The 17,472-nt window shown below is 43.7% G+C and overlaps 1 protein-coding gene across 1 annotated transcript in view; it reads left to right on the top strand.

The window, feature by feature from the left end:
• The window catches only part of LOC126190715 (trafficking protein particle complex subunit 13), a 226,094-nt gene that overhangs the window by 140,108 nt on the left and 68,514 nt on the right, over nt 1-17,472 (top strand). Inside the window, exon 6 of the mRNA XM_049931188.1 lies at nt 9,973-10,069. Within this exon, the coding sequence (XP_049787145.1) occupies nt 9,973-10,069 (97 nt within the window). The remainder of the gene's footprint in view (nt 1-9,972; nt 10,070-17,472) is intronic.

A 17,472-nucleotide genomic window follows, 5' to 3' on the forward strand; every position in this document is an offset into this window, starting at 1 on the left:
AGCAACCTATATGTGGTCTCCTTTACAGGTGAAACAATCTTTCATAAAATTCTCCCAATAAACCAAAGTCAGCCATTTGCCTTCCCTATCACAGTTTTCACATGCTTGTTCCACCTCATATCGCTTTGCAACATTATGCCTACTTAAACAACTTGACACTGTCAATCAGTACACTAGTAATAGTGTATCCGAACATTACAGGTTTATTTTTCATATTCGTCCGCATTAACTTACATTTTTCCCCATTTAGGACTAGCTGCCATTCATCACACCAACTGGAAATTCTGTCTGTCATCTTGTATCTCCCAACAGTCACTAAACTTCAACACCTTACCATACACCACAGTGTCATCAGCAAACAAGTGCAGATTGCTGCTCACCCTGTTTGCCAAATCATTTATTTATATAGAGAACAACAGCAGTCCTATCGCACTTCCCTGAGGCACTCCTGACAATACCTTTGTCTCTAGTGAACATTTGCCATGAGGACAACATAGTGGGTTCTGCTATTTAAGAAGTCTTCAATCCACTCACATATCTGCGAATTTATTCCCTTTGCTTGTACCTTCGTTAACAACCCTCAGTGGGGCACCGTGTCAAATGCTTTCTGGAAATACAGAAATATGCAATCTGCCTGTTGCTCTTCATCCATAGTTCGCAGTATATCATGTGAGAAAAGGGCAAGCTGAGCTTCACATGAGTGATGCTTTCTAAAAACATGCTGATGCGTGGGCATAAGCTTCTCAGTGTTAAGAAAGTTTATTATAATTGAACTGAGAATACATTCAAGGATTCTGCATGAAACAGAAGTTAGGGATATTCGTCTGTAATTTTGTGGGTCCATCATTTTACCTTTCTTATCTACTGGAATTAACTGTGCTTTTTTCCCACTAGCTTGGGACTTTGTGCTGGGCAAGAGATTCACAATAAATGCAAGCTAGGTAAGGCGCCAATACCATAGAGTACTCTTTGTAAAATCAAACTGGGATTCTATCCGGACCTGGTTATTTATTTGTTTTCAAATCTTTAAGTTGCTTCTCTATACCAGGTTTGGCTATTTCCCTGTTGTCCATACGGGAGTCTGTCTGATGGTCAATGATGGTATGTGTGTATGGTTTTCGTGTGTGAATGATTTCTTGAACGTTAAATTTAAAACTTCGGCTTTCATTTTGCTATCTTCAACAGCCACACCAGACTGGTCAACAAAGGACTAAATGGAAGCCTTAGACCCGCTTACCGATTTTACATAAGACCAGAATTTTCCTGTGCCTCATCTTTTCTAAGGTGTGTGACGGTGATCTTTTCATAGGCCCACAAATCTCTGTTAACCTTCGCTAGTTGTCTTTTGTGCATCTGCTTTTGAACCTAAAGTGCAACAGCCCCTGCTTCCTCAGCATGTGACAAGTTTCATTATTGAACTATGGTGGGTCTTTTCCATCCGTTATCCACTTACTAGGCACGTAACCCTCCAGACCACAATTTAAAATCTGCTTAAACTTTGCCCATAATTCCTCTGCATCCATCTTACTAGTACTAAGTGATGCCAAATCACTATCTGAGTAAGATGTTAATAACTGCTTATCTGCTCTATCTAGCAGAAATACTCTCCTGGCCTTCTTAACTGATTTATTAACTTTCATAATCATAGTTGCTATAATGACATTGTGATCACTGATCCCAATTTCTATACTGACATTGTCAGTAAGGTCCAGCCTATTTGTAGCTACAAAGTCTAATATACTTCCACAGCGTGTGGGCTGTCGAGCTAGCTGCTCAAGACAATTTTCAGAAAACGTGTTCAAAAGTACAAGGTATGTCCACAAAGTAAGTTCAGTTTGGTTATATAAAACAAACGTGTACAGATACAGAAAAAATATTTATTGCACAAAAATCTAAAACTGTTAAATTACTTTTCTACATAGCTTCAGAAATTTTGTAGCCTCTTGTTAGAGTGTGGCACAAAATTTTGTATGCCTTCTATATATAAGGTTGCCGCTTGTGTGTTCAACCATGTGGTGACATGTTCTTTCAGCTCATCATCATCGTTGAAGTGTTGACCACCAAGGACAGATTTTAGGTGTAAGAAGACATGAAAGTCGCTAGGAGCGAGGTCCAGCTGTACGGAGGATGATCAAGTGTGTGCCAGTGAAATTCCTGCAAGAGTTGTTTGGTCACATTCACTGTGTAAGGTTGGGCATTATCATGGAAAAAAACAACACCTTTTGACAGTAATCCTTGGCGCTCATTCTGTATTGCACGGCACAATTTCTTAATGGTCTCACAGTAACCATGTGCATTGATTGTTTGGCCTTGTGGTAAGAAATCAATCATCAAAATGCCTTATCTGTCCCAAAAAATGGTGCACATGACTTTTCGAGGTGTCCATATTTGCATCCTTCATTGGGGATGAAGTGTGTGTCCATTCTACTGATGGCCGTTTTGCTTCAAGGGTGTGGTACGATACCCAAGTTTCGTGCCCTGTGACTATCCGAGAAAGAAAACCATCACCTTCTTCATTGTAGCGTGTCAAAAATTAAAGTGCACTGGCCGTCCCTTGTTTTTTGTATTGTTCAGTAAGAATTTTGGGTACCCAACATGAGCAAAGTTTCCGAAATTTCAGTTTTTCAGTAACAATTTCACGAATTAGTGATAGTGAGATTTGCAGAACTTTTATAGCGAGGGCATTAAGTGTAAACTTACAGTTGTGCTTGATCTTCTCTTCAATCGTGTTAACCAGTTCATCAGTAACCACAGACGGGCGACCACTTCTTTCTTTATTGTGCACTCCTTCATTGAACAGTCTGGCCCATCTTCTAACCATTGAATCACTCATAGCATTTTTTCCGTAAACCTTGCAGATTTGCCAATGAATTTCCTTTGGTTTAACTTTCTTTGCATTTAGAAAACGAATCACAGATCTGATTTCACATGCGGCGGCATTTTCAATTATGGCTGGCATTATAAAGAAGCACTACAGAACACACGTTGGCAGCAGCAATCTGAAAATGGCATACATATCTTCTCCTCGAGTCAGAGTTACTGCTGCGCATGCACAGAACTGCGATCATAGCGCTGACGCGGATATAAATAGAAACGGAACGTACTTTGTGGATGGCCCTTGTATTTCACATGATTGTCTGGCTGTAAACCCCCCCCCCCCCCCCCCCCCCACACACACACACACACACATACACACACACACAATGAACCCATTGACATCCCAGTCTATACTCGGCAGGTTTAAGTCACCTCCAACTAGCATTGCGTGATCTGGTTATTTACATGCTATTGACCGTGGACTTTCTTTCAATGACTCTAAAGCTGTCACAGCGGAATTGGGTGGCCTGTAAAAGGATCCACCAATTAACCTGATTTCACCAACACTCTTATATGTGACCAGAGAACTTCACTGTCACACTCAACTTTGACTTCAATAGAGAGAATCTATTTTTGTCAACTGCAGTAAACACTCCCCCCTCTTATGGCCTCCAATTTGTCTTTCCGATATACGTTCCAAGATTCGCTACATATCTCAGAACTTTACAGTTCAGGTTTCAGTCAGCTCTCAGTCCCAAGAATAATTCGAGCATGAAAACTTTCCTGGAGGGCAGTAAATACGGGAACTTGATTACAAATACTTCGGTAGTTCACCGATAAAATTGTGACAGGTGAAGTGTCTTTATTCCGAATGCTGTTTGACTTCCCTTGCTGTGAATCGACTGGCAAGTGTTCATCAGAGCACCTAAAACTACCACCTAGCCTAAAAAATCCTCACGTGCATTCCACAAGCACTCTACTACCCGAGTAGCTGCTTCCTTTGTGTAGTGCAACCCTGAACTGTCAGGGGAAGTCCTACAAATCTCTGCAAATTTAACGCAGGTCCAGAAATCTGCAGCCAATACCGTCACAGTGTCGATGAAGCCTTTGGTTGTGACCCTCCACTTGGCTCCAAACCAAAGGATACCGATCAACTCTGAAAACGATGCTGCAAATTGCGAGCTGTGCTTGCACCCCACAAGTGAGGCCAGCAATCTTCTTCACCTCCGTCAGCCACCTGTACGTTCTGAGGATCACCTCAGAACCCGTACGACAGGCACCGTCGGTTCTGACGTTAGCCACAACTTGCAGAAGATTGCACCCCGCAAGCTCGATAGCCACCAGCAAGGCTGCCTCCACATCTCAGATGAGACCCCCACGACAGACATACTGAGTGACAATTGGCTTCCTTTCTGTGCCTGAATGCTATCTGCGTAAGGGGCATTAGAGTTCCCACTCGGGCAACACGAATGCATTTCCACACGCCGCTCACCCTGTTGTGAAGGCGGATCCACCGCATCGTATGCTGTAGGAGGTGCCTCGGAAGCATATCCCGTGGGCAAAACAAGTGGCACCAAATCTCCCATGCAACGCACCATATTCTCCGCCACTGCTACACCACGAGAGAGCAGCCTGAAGGTGACTGACCATAGCCAACAGTACATTCTGTTGTTCGTGAACTGCAGCCAGCTGCTCCTGTATCTGCACGCAGCATGCATGCATCCTACCTGTCCTAGCAAGACTAACTGAAGAAGTGAACTATAAAAGCAATCCTAGATATGAAACTTGCTACCCACCTGGTGTCACCAGTGGACACTGATGGGTTAAAGATGGTGTTCAGTGGGCAACTATTGCGTTAAAGACTAAATGAATTTACACTTACAAAAATGAGGGATTAATGCTCTCAAACAGAGAAACATGCACAAAATTTAATATACTACTTGGAAAACACAGAGAAGAATAAACGCTTAACTTTGCTCTGTGTATGCACTCGTATCACAGCTGAGAGCTAAAGCCTGACTTTTTCTCTTAGAGCATGCACCTTTGTTGAAAATTTCATGTCGGGAATCGAAACCGGGTCACCCACTTAGCAGCCAAGCAGAACCGTACGGCCCAGCGAAGAAGCAACTTTGCTTTACTGTATTAAAAATGCTCTTTGTCCTTTAGGCTTCTTGCAAGTCCGACAAAAACTGCATAACTCCCACACTGCTTGGCTGCGCAGCCATTTGACAAAAGCACTCTCATCAACACCGACCAAATACGAAGGAGTGCCAACCAGCAAAAGGTCCTGTGCATCCTGCCACTCCCCCTTAAATAATTTGTAATGTCACACACTACTGAATCAAGTTAGACATTTTAAATCATGAACACTTGAAAAATTTAAAACTAATTATTGCAGTAATTTTTCATCCTCCTATTAAAATAATAGCACAGTATTAAAGAAGTTATGAAAGGGCATTCCCAATGCATGCCGATGTCTGGTTTTGCAACGTGATAAGACTTAAAATTATAAATATGTATGAAATAGGAAGTTGTGGTTATTCAGCCAGTAGGAATATTAGGTAAAGATCTAGTAAACTTGTGCTGACTTCATGCTGCATGTCACGGTTGAGGATTTATAGTTTTGGCACTTGTGCTTATCGACGCATAATTAAATAATCTGTAATTCTTTATACATATGTCTAATTTGAAAAGAAGTATGTTAGGTAGTTTTCCTACATTGCCAGCTTTCATGTGATACATCATGTGGTCAGATTTCTCCATTGTCTTATTTGTTATTACTTGTATAATTACCATATCAAAAACAACAGTAACTTCATTAATCCCTTAAGCCTGAATAAAACTCTAGATGAAAGATAAAAATCAAAAATTCTTGTGCTTTAGAGCTACCCAAAACACTTGGAAGAATGCAGCACTTGTCAAGTGTTCGTAGCTCCTTGAAGAATCAGCATCTACCAGTGCTGGCATTCAAAAACAGTTAACCTTCCAGTTATTAGCACAGCATTGGTATGTTGCAAATTCACGACACTCGGCATTAAAGGCTCAATAATCCTACAGTCATGCCAAGTTCCAATGATCTCGTCTCAACACCATTATTTTTCTAGTGTACTTACTTTTTATGTGCAGTGTTTGTTGGGCCTGTAACATAATTTCATTAAAAATATGTAATATTCATCTCTTGTTGTGTCCATCTCAGCTGCCATTTTGTTGTCTCCACCCCTTTCAGCCAGGTGCTCAAGCTACTGCCTCAAGAAAACTTAAGACATCCAGCAGTGTGCTATACATGCATTCCACACATGCCTCAATTGCTTCGTCTGCCTGACTGAACATAAAAACACTCACCACATGTTGCACCACAAAACCAGTTTCTCATGATGTCGCACACCTCCATTTCATATAGCTCTTATCTGATTAAAGGTAATATGAAGCAGCACCAGATTCTGCTGGTGTAATTCAATGTGTTACACGTGTCGCTAAACTTTGACTCAAACATCACGAATTACTCTAACCTAAGAAAGCAGTTATCGTTGCCCATTGAAATAAATCCGTAAGAAAAGCACGCCACTTCATGGGATTATCGCGTTCCCACTGAGCATTAAGCTTGTGACTAACTATCGCATTCTTATTCTGGAAGAAGTACATCTTCTTTGTTTATCATGTTTTTATTGAAGATCACTCAGGAAAGAACACACAACATAGGCAGTGATTACACAATAATAACCAATGGAACGTTGCAGAAAACTTAGTTTGAGCTTGCTAGAAACATTCTGTGAAATCGACAACAGAGCAATTATAATGTAGCACATCGTTTAAAAGTCATGGAACGGACGTGCGCCACGGCATGGAGTAAGTGCATGCCAGCTCTCCTTGCGGCTGGCACGTGAACCTCATTGACACTTGCATTCTATCAGCTGATCGCGGCTGCCAGCTGTGCGACCGTCTTAGTCGCCACAGATAACGTAATTTTTTTTTTTTTCTTTATTGAGAGGCTGAATCACACTATTAGTTCCTGATGGAATCCAGTTCACATTAACAGTCTTTTTGTTTTCCTCCTAAAGACATGTATTGGTGTGTCCAGGCCAAGAGTCCAACAAAAGCACTGAATTATTTTCTGCAACCGGTAAGAACACGTATCGACTGCAATACTGAAACTTATTCTCTCCCATTTTTCTAGATTTTTCTTCATCGATTCCATCCTTGATCTTTCTGAAGAAAGATGCGAAAACAGTAACCCACAGATCCTTATCACTGGCATAGTTGTATACAAATGTGTCATAACATTCATTGACTGTAAAGTGACTGTCTTTTTTCGCTCAAAATGATAAAGCATATTTAGTGTGCAGTTCTTGCACAACACATGACTCATTGGCTATATACGCCATGCTTCATGGCGTAACAAGAAACTTCATCTTATGTCAGCTATGAAATTCTCTATAGTATTACCTATAACCGACATCTTCTCTACAAACTTACTTGAAGTAAATTTCGTAATTTTGTGACTGCCATTCCTGTACAATTTCCTGAATCTGAAACTGGGTGGAAGAAATCTGGAAACCAGTAATGTTCATCTCAGCTGCGATTCAGAGGGCCCAGTTTCATTCGTCTCTCTCAGTAATGTTACATTGACTCTCATGTGCAGTTCTGAATCTTTCGAATAGTTCTTCTTTCACAGTTTCACAAGTTTCATTTTGGCATGTATTGCATAGTTTGTGTAAATCTACCTTCCATTTATACATCCCACGTTCAGATTTTATGAAACAAAACTGGCTTTCCTCACTGCTTCATTACAACCATTTTCTCCCCCCTTCGTCCAACCAAAAATTTCATTTTCTCCCCACTGAAAGTTGTTGTCGTAAGGAAGGTGCTGTAATTTTGTTCTGGACATTAATTAGCACTACAATCATTGTTCAAACCACAATTCACACAAGTGTTAGGGCATATATGAAGAAACCAAAGAAAATTAATTCAGTTTTTATCTCCATTCGTAACAGTTAGCGATTTCTCAAAGGCAACTGTTAATTATTATGGATATCAAATGAGCTGTTAATTGAAGCGAATAGTAACAGCGAAGAATTGCATCAAAGACACTATCAATGGACACTGAAATCTGCTTTACAAATTATAATTAAATTATGCCGTGTCATCTGTTTCCTGTTGCACCAGCAATCCAGGCTGTACACCTGCCATGCTGTGTGTGTGTGCTGTCTGCTATAGCTACAGTAGGGTTGTACATTTATACAGCTGCCAGGTGAGTTATGAATCACAATTTTCAAAATAAAAAATAAAAATAAAAACTAGTAGTGTGTCTTAGCAGCAAAAATTTTGGCACAGTGTTTCTTTCAGTGTAAGTTTTGTGTATAAATAATTTCAGAGCAGGTTTCGACACGTCAGATTGGACTGCTCCCTTGTAACCGTATATCAAAACAGTAGGCAAATGAGAAATGGAGGTAGTGTATGTATCAGCCACAGAAACTAAAACCCACTGAGATAGAAATAGACTTTACATTCAAGATTTTTTAGGACAGACTTGATATCAAGGGTGGTAGACTCACTCCCAAATGTAATCAAAAACTGTCACAAAATCCACAACCCACTGGTGCATATGTACCCCTGTCACACTGTCCTTATTGGAGCAGAGTTTCAACACCCAACATTTGAATGGGATAATTGCTGTTCAGTATGTGGTGGGCATGATACATTCCTTCCAAACAATACTAAATGCGTTCTCAGAAAAGTACCATAAAAAGGTAGTTTAGAAGCCCACTCATTATGGAAACCTGTTAGATCTAATGGCAGTGAATAGGTTGACTTCTTTGAAGATGTCTACGGCAAAACTGATATCAGTGAGCGTAAGGCTGTTGCACCAATAATGATTAATAAAGTACAATGGGTTACCAAAATAAGTAGAAAGATTTACATGTCCAATGAACTGGGTAGAGAGGCAGTAATGTAGAGGAATTTAAAATGCATAGCACTGGGCAGAAGCTTTTAGAGAAACTGTGGCTGAAATTTAGAACAGTTGATAAACACTGAATTGATAAACACTTAGTAAAACAATTTGTGATAGGAAGGACCATCCATAGTAATAGTCTCTGTAAAGAAACTTTTAAATAAGCAATGACAACTACTATGCAATAGGTGTAAAGCAGAGCATAGGAGTTAATATAGAGATATTCTAAATGAAATGTGTTTGACAGCCAAAACAGCACTGTGTAAAGCCTTCTTCAATAATTACCAAAGGCCTTCTTTGCTTTTAAAGAAAACAAATATAAAACAGTAGGTTAAAACTTTTGATCTGTTATATATAACATTGCAAGTTGCTCATTCTTCAGGAGGTGCCACTTTTTCGTTATTTTGCTTGTTATAGTTACAGGTAGCTTGTCTTCATAATAGTAGCCACTAGCCCAGCAAACAAAACTTTATGCTTCAGGAAAATCTAAAGCTTCTGCTTTTGTAATTCATAAATGCTTTCTGCTTCTGTGCTGCTATAATTGACTGTGCACACGCGCGCGCGCACACACACACACACACACACACACACACACACACACACACACACAGAGAGAGAGAGAGAGAGAGAGAGAGAGAGAGAGAGATTCACAATTCACAATTCACTGTTATGAAATATCACACGCATGATGTTAGCCAGAGAAGCTTGCAATTTTGTTTATTGACAGTATTATGAAAAGCATAGTTGCTACTCACGATATAGCAGAGATGATGAGTTGTGGACAGGGGCAACAAAAAGACCATCAAACAAAGCTTTTGGCCAAACAGGTCTTCATCAGACTAGACAACACACACACACACACACACACACACACAAATGCAAATTACATGCACATGACTGCAGCCTATGGCTGCCAAGGCACGTTTGCACGAGTGTGTGCACATTTATGTTATCTATTCTGATGAAGGACTGTTTGGACAAAAGCATTGTTTGACAGTCTTTTTGTTTTGCCTATCTATGACTCGCTCTCCACTATATGGTGAGTTGCAACTATCCTTTTCGTAATACTGTCATTATTTCATCCTGTATTTTCCATTTTTTTAAATTTTATTTATTGATTATTATGATGAATTGCTTTATAAAATTGTGATATTATTGTAAGTGTGCTAATAGCTGTAAAAAAATTCAATTCTTTCCTTACATAGTCTGACGAAGTTTACCTAGAAGCCCAAGTACAGAATATTACTTCAGGTCCCATCTGTTTGGAGAAAGTATCTTTGGAATCTTCACATCTTTTCAATGGTATGTATCATCTTAAAACTGTAACACAGTATATGTTATAGGTTAAGAAGATCTATTTTTCTGACTGGTAACCCCTTTGTTTGGTATTTCACACAGAGTATTTTGGTCTTCAGATTTTACTTTCCCACACTTTCCTTAAATCAGTATTACTGCTGCCTTTGAAAGTAATGAGGTTTCTTGATCACTATAACAACAAGAAAAATTAAATTTTAACATTAGTATTGTGCTATAGTGGCAGATTAGAAATGAATATTGTAGGGAATTGCTGTTAGAATATGGTTCTAATGACATAAGAAAAAAAAAAAAGATTGAGCCATTTAATCCATACTGATTCTATAAATGTGAAAATAACTCTGTTACATTTTGATGAAATTTGATATTGTGATAGCTTGAACCCTGAGGAAGACCATAGGTTACTTGTTTAGAAAGTGGGGAAAAAACCACCTGTAAGAGGGTGAAGTAAGGAATGGAACATCTGTTTTTATATCAGTGGACATAAACCATGTTAGAAATCCATAAAGTTTGTTATAGCTTGTAGACATGTGCTCTTCCCTGTGCCCCTCTGCACACCCCCCTCAGGGGGCTCAGCATTTAGTTGATGGGTACAGGCTTGGTGACCCGAGGGTCCGTGAGCTGGGGACTGGGAAGCGCCACCAGTCCTCAGTACCGTAATGTCTGAGCGTGCTTCAACGACCACCGTAAGGCGCAACAGTGGAACGTTGTACGGTACATAGCCCGGGGATCTTGGCTTAACTGCCTGGGTCGCGAGGTTGGTATAAACCTCTATAAAAAAAATCCTCAATTTCAAGGTGTGCTGCACGCCGAGGAGACGCATGGCTGTTGAGGTAGAACAGTTGCTAGCGGGCGACCTCTGGGGAACCTGCCGCCCCGCGGTTGTATTAGGCTTACTCAGGCAAGCGGGGCTCTGTCTGGGTGGCTTCCCCTAGTTGCTTGTGGGACCACCATGAAACAAAATACGAATAGTGCACAAGCACGAGTCTCTAAGAAAGGAAAGTTCAGTGCTTTACAGTATGACCCCCAATCGTTCCCTTCCCAGTCCACACCAGGGGAGGAACGGCGGTCTAAATTACCTGATGAGACGTATTCTCCTCGATTTCTGGTTTGCAGCCGAACAGATAGGGACTCATTTCTGACCACAAAGCCTCAGTTTTTTTTTTCTTTTTTTTCTTTTTTTTTTTTTTTTTTTTTTTTTTTGTGGAAAATTTAGACAAGTTTGGAGAAGTTGAGGACCTGTCTAAAATGAGGTCTGGAACAGTCCTCATACAGGGACTTATTTTTCATCATGACCTGTGTTGCAGTCTGACAACGAGCTCCGTGCAAATCTGGAACACCGCGGTGTCCACTTTGTACGACGTGTCTTCAGGGGACCTGAAGATAGTAGGGTAGCCACCGGCGCCTTCATCTTGGCTTTCGAGGGAGACACCCTGCCCGAGAAGGTCATGGTGATGATATACCGATGTGATGTTAAGCCTTATGTCCCTCCTCCCATGTGCTGCTTTAAGTGCTGGAAGTTTGGGCATATGTCATTGAGATGTGACGCCAACCCTACCTGTCGGGATTGTGGACGTGCCTCCCACCCCAATATCCCGTGCACGCCGCCCCCTGTTTGTGTCAACTGGACAGAAACATTCACCTTGCTCGTCAGACTATCAAAAAGAATGAAAGATTATGGAGTATAAGACCTAGGACAGGCTCACTTACACAGAGGCTAAACACAAGTACGACCGACTTCACCCTGTGCGCATTTCATCGACATTTGCTGCAGCAGCTTCGATGTCGCCATCCCTGGCGACGAGCCCCCAAGCTCAGCCACTTTTTGTAGGCCCTCCAGCCCAGCCGTCTATTCCTGCACCCCAGGTAGTTAGGGGAACACCCTCTTCCATTGCTCCGCTGTTATCAACATCGGGAGTAACTACCCCTCCTTCTTTGGGAACTTCAGCCCCCACCTCTGAGTCGGAGAAGTGCGCGCCTCCTCTGGCTCCCTCGCGCGGAAGGGATCCCTTGGTGCCCTCCCTTCAGCGGTTACTGCCCCTCCAGATGTCAGCCAGTGGCTGAAAAAGCCACCACCTGAGGGCTGTAGGGTGTCCAGGTCTTCTTCGGTCCATGAGCCTGGGTCGGAAAAGCCCACCAAGCCTGATAAACCGAAGGACAAATGGGACCCTACCAAAAAGAAGAAAAAGCAAAAGGAGAAGGACATAGAGACGGAAAAGGAGTTCACCACTGCACCTGAAGATGATGTGGAGCATCTAGTGTCCCCTCAGGAGCTAGAGGTTGCTCGACCCACAGCTCCTACGGATGTTGATCAGGCTACTTTGCAATTGGTGCCGGCGAGCGCTTCTAAGGTGTAACCTATGCCCCCACGTTCTTTCATGTCTTCACAGTCTGATACTTTTATCCGTCAATGGAATTGCCGTGGTTTTTTCCACCACCTTGCTGAGTTGAAACAGCTTTTGTGCCGTTTCCCTGCCACTTGTCTGGCCCTACAGGAAACCTGGTTTCCTGTTCGGCGGACCCCCTCCCTTCGTGGCTACCAGGGTTACTATAAGAACCACGTAGAATACGGCAGGGTGTCTGGCGGTGTCTGTGTTTATGTTCTTGCCACTGTTCCCAGTGCTCCAGTGCCACTTCACACGGCTCTCGAGGCTGTGGCTGTTCGAATCCGGACAGGAATGGAGCTCACCATCTGTTTCCTAAACCTTCCCCCAGATGAGGTTGTCCCTCTTGCCGACCTAGCTGCCTTGTTCGCCCAGCTCCCTCTGCCATTCCTCCTTTTGGGGGACTTTAATGCCCACCACCCTTTATGTGGTGGGGCCCAGATCTCGGGCCAGAGTAGCTTGACTCATGACACATACTCAGCCATTGACCTCTCTCTTAGTAGTCATGGTCTTCTTCCATACCTCAGTTGGAGGGTCCACAACGACCTCTGTGGTAGCGACCACTATCCTGTCCTGGTTTCTCTTCTTCAATCCCAACCAGCTGCCACGATGGTCTCTTCATGGAGCTGATTGGGCAACCTACACCTCAGCTACTACGGCCATTGCTCCGCTTCCTGGTGACATTGATTTAGAAGTGGACGAGGTCACTATGGCCATTGTTTCTGCTACTGAGGCAACTGTCCCCTGCTCTTCAAGTACTCTAATGTGTCAGTCAGTCCCTCGGTGGACACCAGAGATTGCAGAAGCTATCCGGGACCGCCGGCAAGCCCTGCAACGACACTGGCGTCATCCTTCCCTAGAGAATCTGGTTGCCTTTAAATGGCTGTGGGCCCGAGCTCGGCGGTTAATCCGGCGGAGCAAACAGGACTTCTGGGAACGATATGTTGCCACCATAGGTTCTCGCGCTTCCCCATCTCAGGTGTGGTCGCGGGTTCGGTGCATTTTTGGCTTTCGCCCTCATGCGTCTGTCCCTTGCCTTTCTCTTCAGGGTACACTTTGTACTGACCTAATCGCCATCGCCAAACATCTGCCAAAGTACTTTGCTCGTATTTCTGCGACAGCAGGCTACAGCGCAGAATTCCGCGCCATTAAAGAGCAGGCTGAGTATATGCAGTTGTCGTTTCACATGCACTGTTGGGAATGATACAACGCCCCGTTTAGTGAATGGGAGTTCCAAAGAACCTTTACAGCTTGCCCCGATACCTCTCCAGGTCCAGACCGAATCCACAACCAGTTTCTTCGCCATCTCTCGGCACACTGTCATCTGGACAGAGGGCGTTTTCCCAACCCATTGGCAGGATAGCGTTACCATCCCGGTGCTGAAACCTGGTGCAGATCCACTGGCGGTTGATAGCTATCACCCAATCAGCCTTACCAACGTTATGTGCAAACTCCTGAAACGGATGGTGAGTCGATGGCTCATGTGGATCCTCAAAGCTCGGGGCCTCCTAGCCCAGAGCAGCGGGGGCTTCCATCAGGACCGCTCAGCGATCGACAATTTAGTCTTGCTAGAGTCGGCTATTCGCACAGCTTTTAATCGGCGAGAACATCTCGTTGCTGTTTTCCTTACTCTTCGGAAGGTGCAAAATACCACCTGGCGCCACCATATCCTTGCTACGCTGCACGAATGGGGCTTACAGAGTCCACTTCGGATTTTTCTACAGAATTTTCTGTCCATCGCTCCTTTTGGGTTAGAGTTGGCACTTACTTTAGCTCTGCTCATATTCAGGAGAACGGTGTCCCACAGGGCTCAATTCTCAGTGTTCCCCTCTTTTTGGTGGCGATTAATGGTCTTGTGGCTGTGGTGGGCTCATCGGTCTGTTCCTCTCTATATGCCAATGACTTTGGTCTTTATCACAGTTCCCCAAGCATCAGTGTTGCTGAATGGTGGCTGCAGGGAGCTATCCATAAGGCACATTTTTGGGCATCCAACCATGGTTTTCAGTTCTCAGCCTCTAAGACCCGAGTGATGCATTTCTGTCGTCATCGAACAGTCCACCTCCATCCAAAGCTCTACCTTGCCAATGAACTCCGTATTGAGGAGACGCATTGCTTCCTTGGCATGCTGTGTTACAACTCACTTGGACACCTCATCTTCACGAGCTTAAACAATGGTGCTGGAAGCACCTCAACATCCTTCGCTGCCTCAGCCACACCATTTGGGGGGCTGCACGAACAAACCCCCTACAGCTCTATAAGGCCTTAGTCCAGTCCTGTCTCGGCTACGGGAACATGGTGTACGACTCAGCAGCACCTTCAATGTGGCAGATCCTCGACCCGATTCTCCATTGTGGCGTCAGACTGGCGACAGGTGCCTTCCGCACTAGTCCGGTGACTAGCCTTCTTGTAGAAGCTGGAATCCCCCCCCCTACGATTCCACCGACAACAGTTGCTTGCGTCATAAATCGCCCACTGCCATGCCTCGCCCCACCAACCAAACCGCAGGCTCCTTTTACAATCTACTGCACTCCCCTCTCCATGACGGCGGCCTAGGTCGGGTCTCCTGATCGCGGTCCGCATTCGTTCCCTTCTCTCGTCACTCGAGTCCTTTCCCCTTCCTCCATCCTTCCGGCCCTCTTCTTCTACCGCTCCTTGGTCCCTCCCTTGCTTGCAGCTTTGCTTGGATTTGTCCTGCGACTCCAAGTCCTCCGTTCCACCTGCCAGTCTTCTTCAACAATTCCTGGCTCTTCTTGCCTCGTTTCGCGATGCAGATGTAGTCTACACCGATGGTTCTGTGGTCGATAGATGCACTGGGTTTGCTTACATCCATGGCGACTACGTTGAGTAGCATTCCCTGCCTTGTGGGAGCAGTGTTTTCACTGCGGAGCTGGTTGCTCTTTATCGTGCACTCGCTCACTTTTCCTCCTGCCCTGGGGAGTAATTTGTCATATGCAGTGACTCCCTGAGTGGATTGCAAACACTTGACCAGTGTTTTTCTCGGGACCCTTTGGTGCGCGTTATTCAAGATGATGTTTTTGCTCTCGTCAAGTGTGGTCGTTCAGCGACATTTGTGTGGACCCCGCGCCTAATCGGCACTCCAGGAAACAAATGTGTCGATTGGTTGGCCAAGCAGGCCTCCACTTCGCCACCCCTGGAGCTTGGTCTCGTGGGAAGAGACCTCCGGTCAGCCCTACATCGCAAGGTCCATGATGTCTGGAGCTCTCAATGGTCTGTCTTGAACACGCCAAATAAGCTCCACATGGTCAAGTCATCCACGGTCGTATGGAACTCATCCGTGAGGGGCACGCGTAGGGACTCAGTTTTTCTCTGCCGTCTCCGAATTGGACATACGCGGTTGACCCACAGCTAACTCCTTCGTCATGAGAACCCGCCCAAGTGTCGCTGTGATGTGGGGCTGACAGTGGTCCATTTTCTGATGGACTGCCCCCTTTTAGCCCCCTTGGCAGTCCTTTAATTTACCAGCTGCACTTCCTTCAATTCTTGGTGACGATGCCTCTATAGCTGTCTCAGTTTTATCCGTGCAGCTGGGTTTTATCACTAACTCTAGTGTGGGCACGCTCACATGGTTTCTCAGGCTACACCCACTCCAGCGACTTTTAATTGTGACATGGATACTAAAATAGTGTCTTTTATGGTTACAAGTTGTGTTGGTACCTCTATCAACACTTTCCAGCTGGAGGTTCTTTGTTTGTCGTTGAGTGGTTGACCTTTTAGCTGATCCATCAACCACTGTAGTCTGTTTTACTCTAGTTAACTATTTGCTCTGCTCCTTTTAAGTGTCCTCTATTTTGTGTTACTGCGGTGTTCGTTTTAGCCCTGTACCCTTTGGTGTGCTCTCCCTCTGGGTGCAGAGGCTACGCTTTTAGTGTATAGGCCTTTTACAAGTATGTATGTTTGGAACTGGGGACTCATGACCTCGATGTTTAGCCGCCATCAAACCCCAAAACCAACCAACCAACCAACCAACCTCTGCACACACCGCTTGGTAGCAATGCTGTGTATGCTGCACTGTCATGCATTGGGGCAGTTTATTGCGGGGAGGGGGGAGGCATATCGTGAGCTGTGCCTATTCAAACTGGCAGACACATGAAGCTGCCTGAAGTTATTCCACGTACAAATATTACAAAATTTACACTGCACTTAACTAAAAGTTATTAACTTTCTTTCTTCGACAGTTGAATGCTATTTAATAATTTTAAAAAGTGCACATTTTATTTTCATGCCCACCTTGTTTTTGTGAAACAGGAATCCATTTTGTAGTAGATGATAAATATTTTGTAATTTTTAAATTTATTTTTGATAGTATAGTCAAAAATTAAACAAAGTAAATCTTTACATTCTTGCAAAAGAAGGCAAGATGAAAAATGTTTATTGAACTATGTTAACATCATTCAATTAATAATTGATAAGAAAAGAAAGATTTTTGTAGTTCATAATATTTTTCATTAAGATTTGACATATGGCAAAATAATAGTGACAGCTATAAACCCAGATATTTGTAAATTACTAACTTAACAAAACTACTGATATGCGAGCACATCCATGGGTGACAGCTATTTCAAGCTATGCATTAAATTGTAAATAGTTAATAGGGAGGGACTACAGGCAACAACTCATCATATAGTTGAGGCATTGGCATTGAGAAGTCTAGACACTTAAGACTGAAAATTTTACTAAATTTTCTGACAGTGTCCCTATTAAGAGCGTGCACGCATGCACAGCAAGAGAGAGAGAGAGAGAGAGAGAGAGAGAGAGAGAGAGAGAGAGAGAGAGAGATGCTTTGTTTTGGACATCTGTGTTGCACTGGCACTGCAGACCAGCTGGGATAAGGAATTGCATCAGATGCAGTGTGTGTGAGGGGAGGAAGGAGGAGGAAGGGTGAAAGGAAAGGGTGGTCTGACAGTTGGAATGGAGAGGCAGGAAGACGATGGGCTAGGAATGCGGCACTGGTGAGTTTGCCCCGGTACAGACAATGGGAGTTACATG

Source organism: Schistocerca cancellata, chromosome 6 (genome assembly GCF_023864275.1).
Source record: "Schistocerca cancellata isolate TAMUIC-IGC-003103 chromosome 6, iqSchCanc2.1, whole genome shotgun sequence".
Lineage (NCBI taxonomy): Eukaryota > Metazoa > Arthropoda > Insecta > Orthoptera > Acrididae > Schistocerca > Schistocerca cancellata.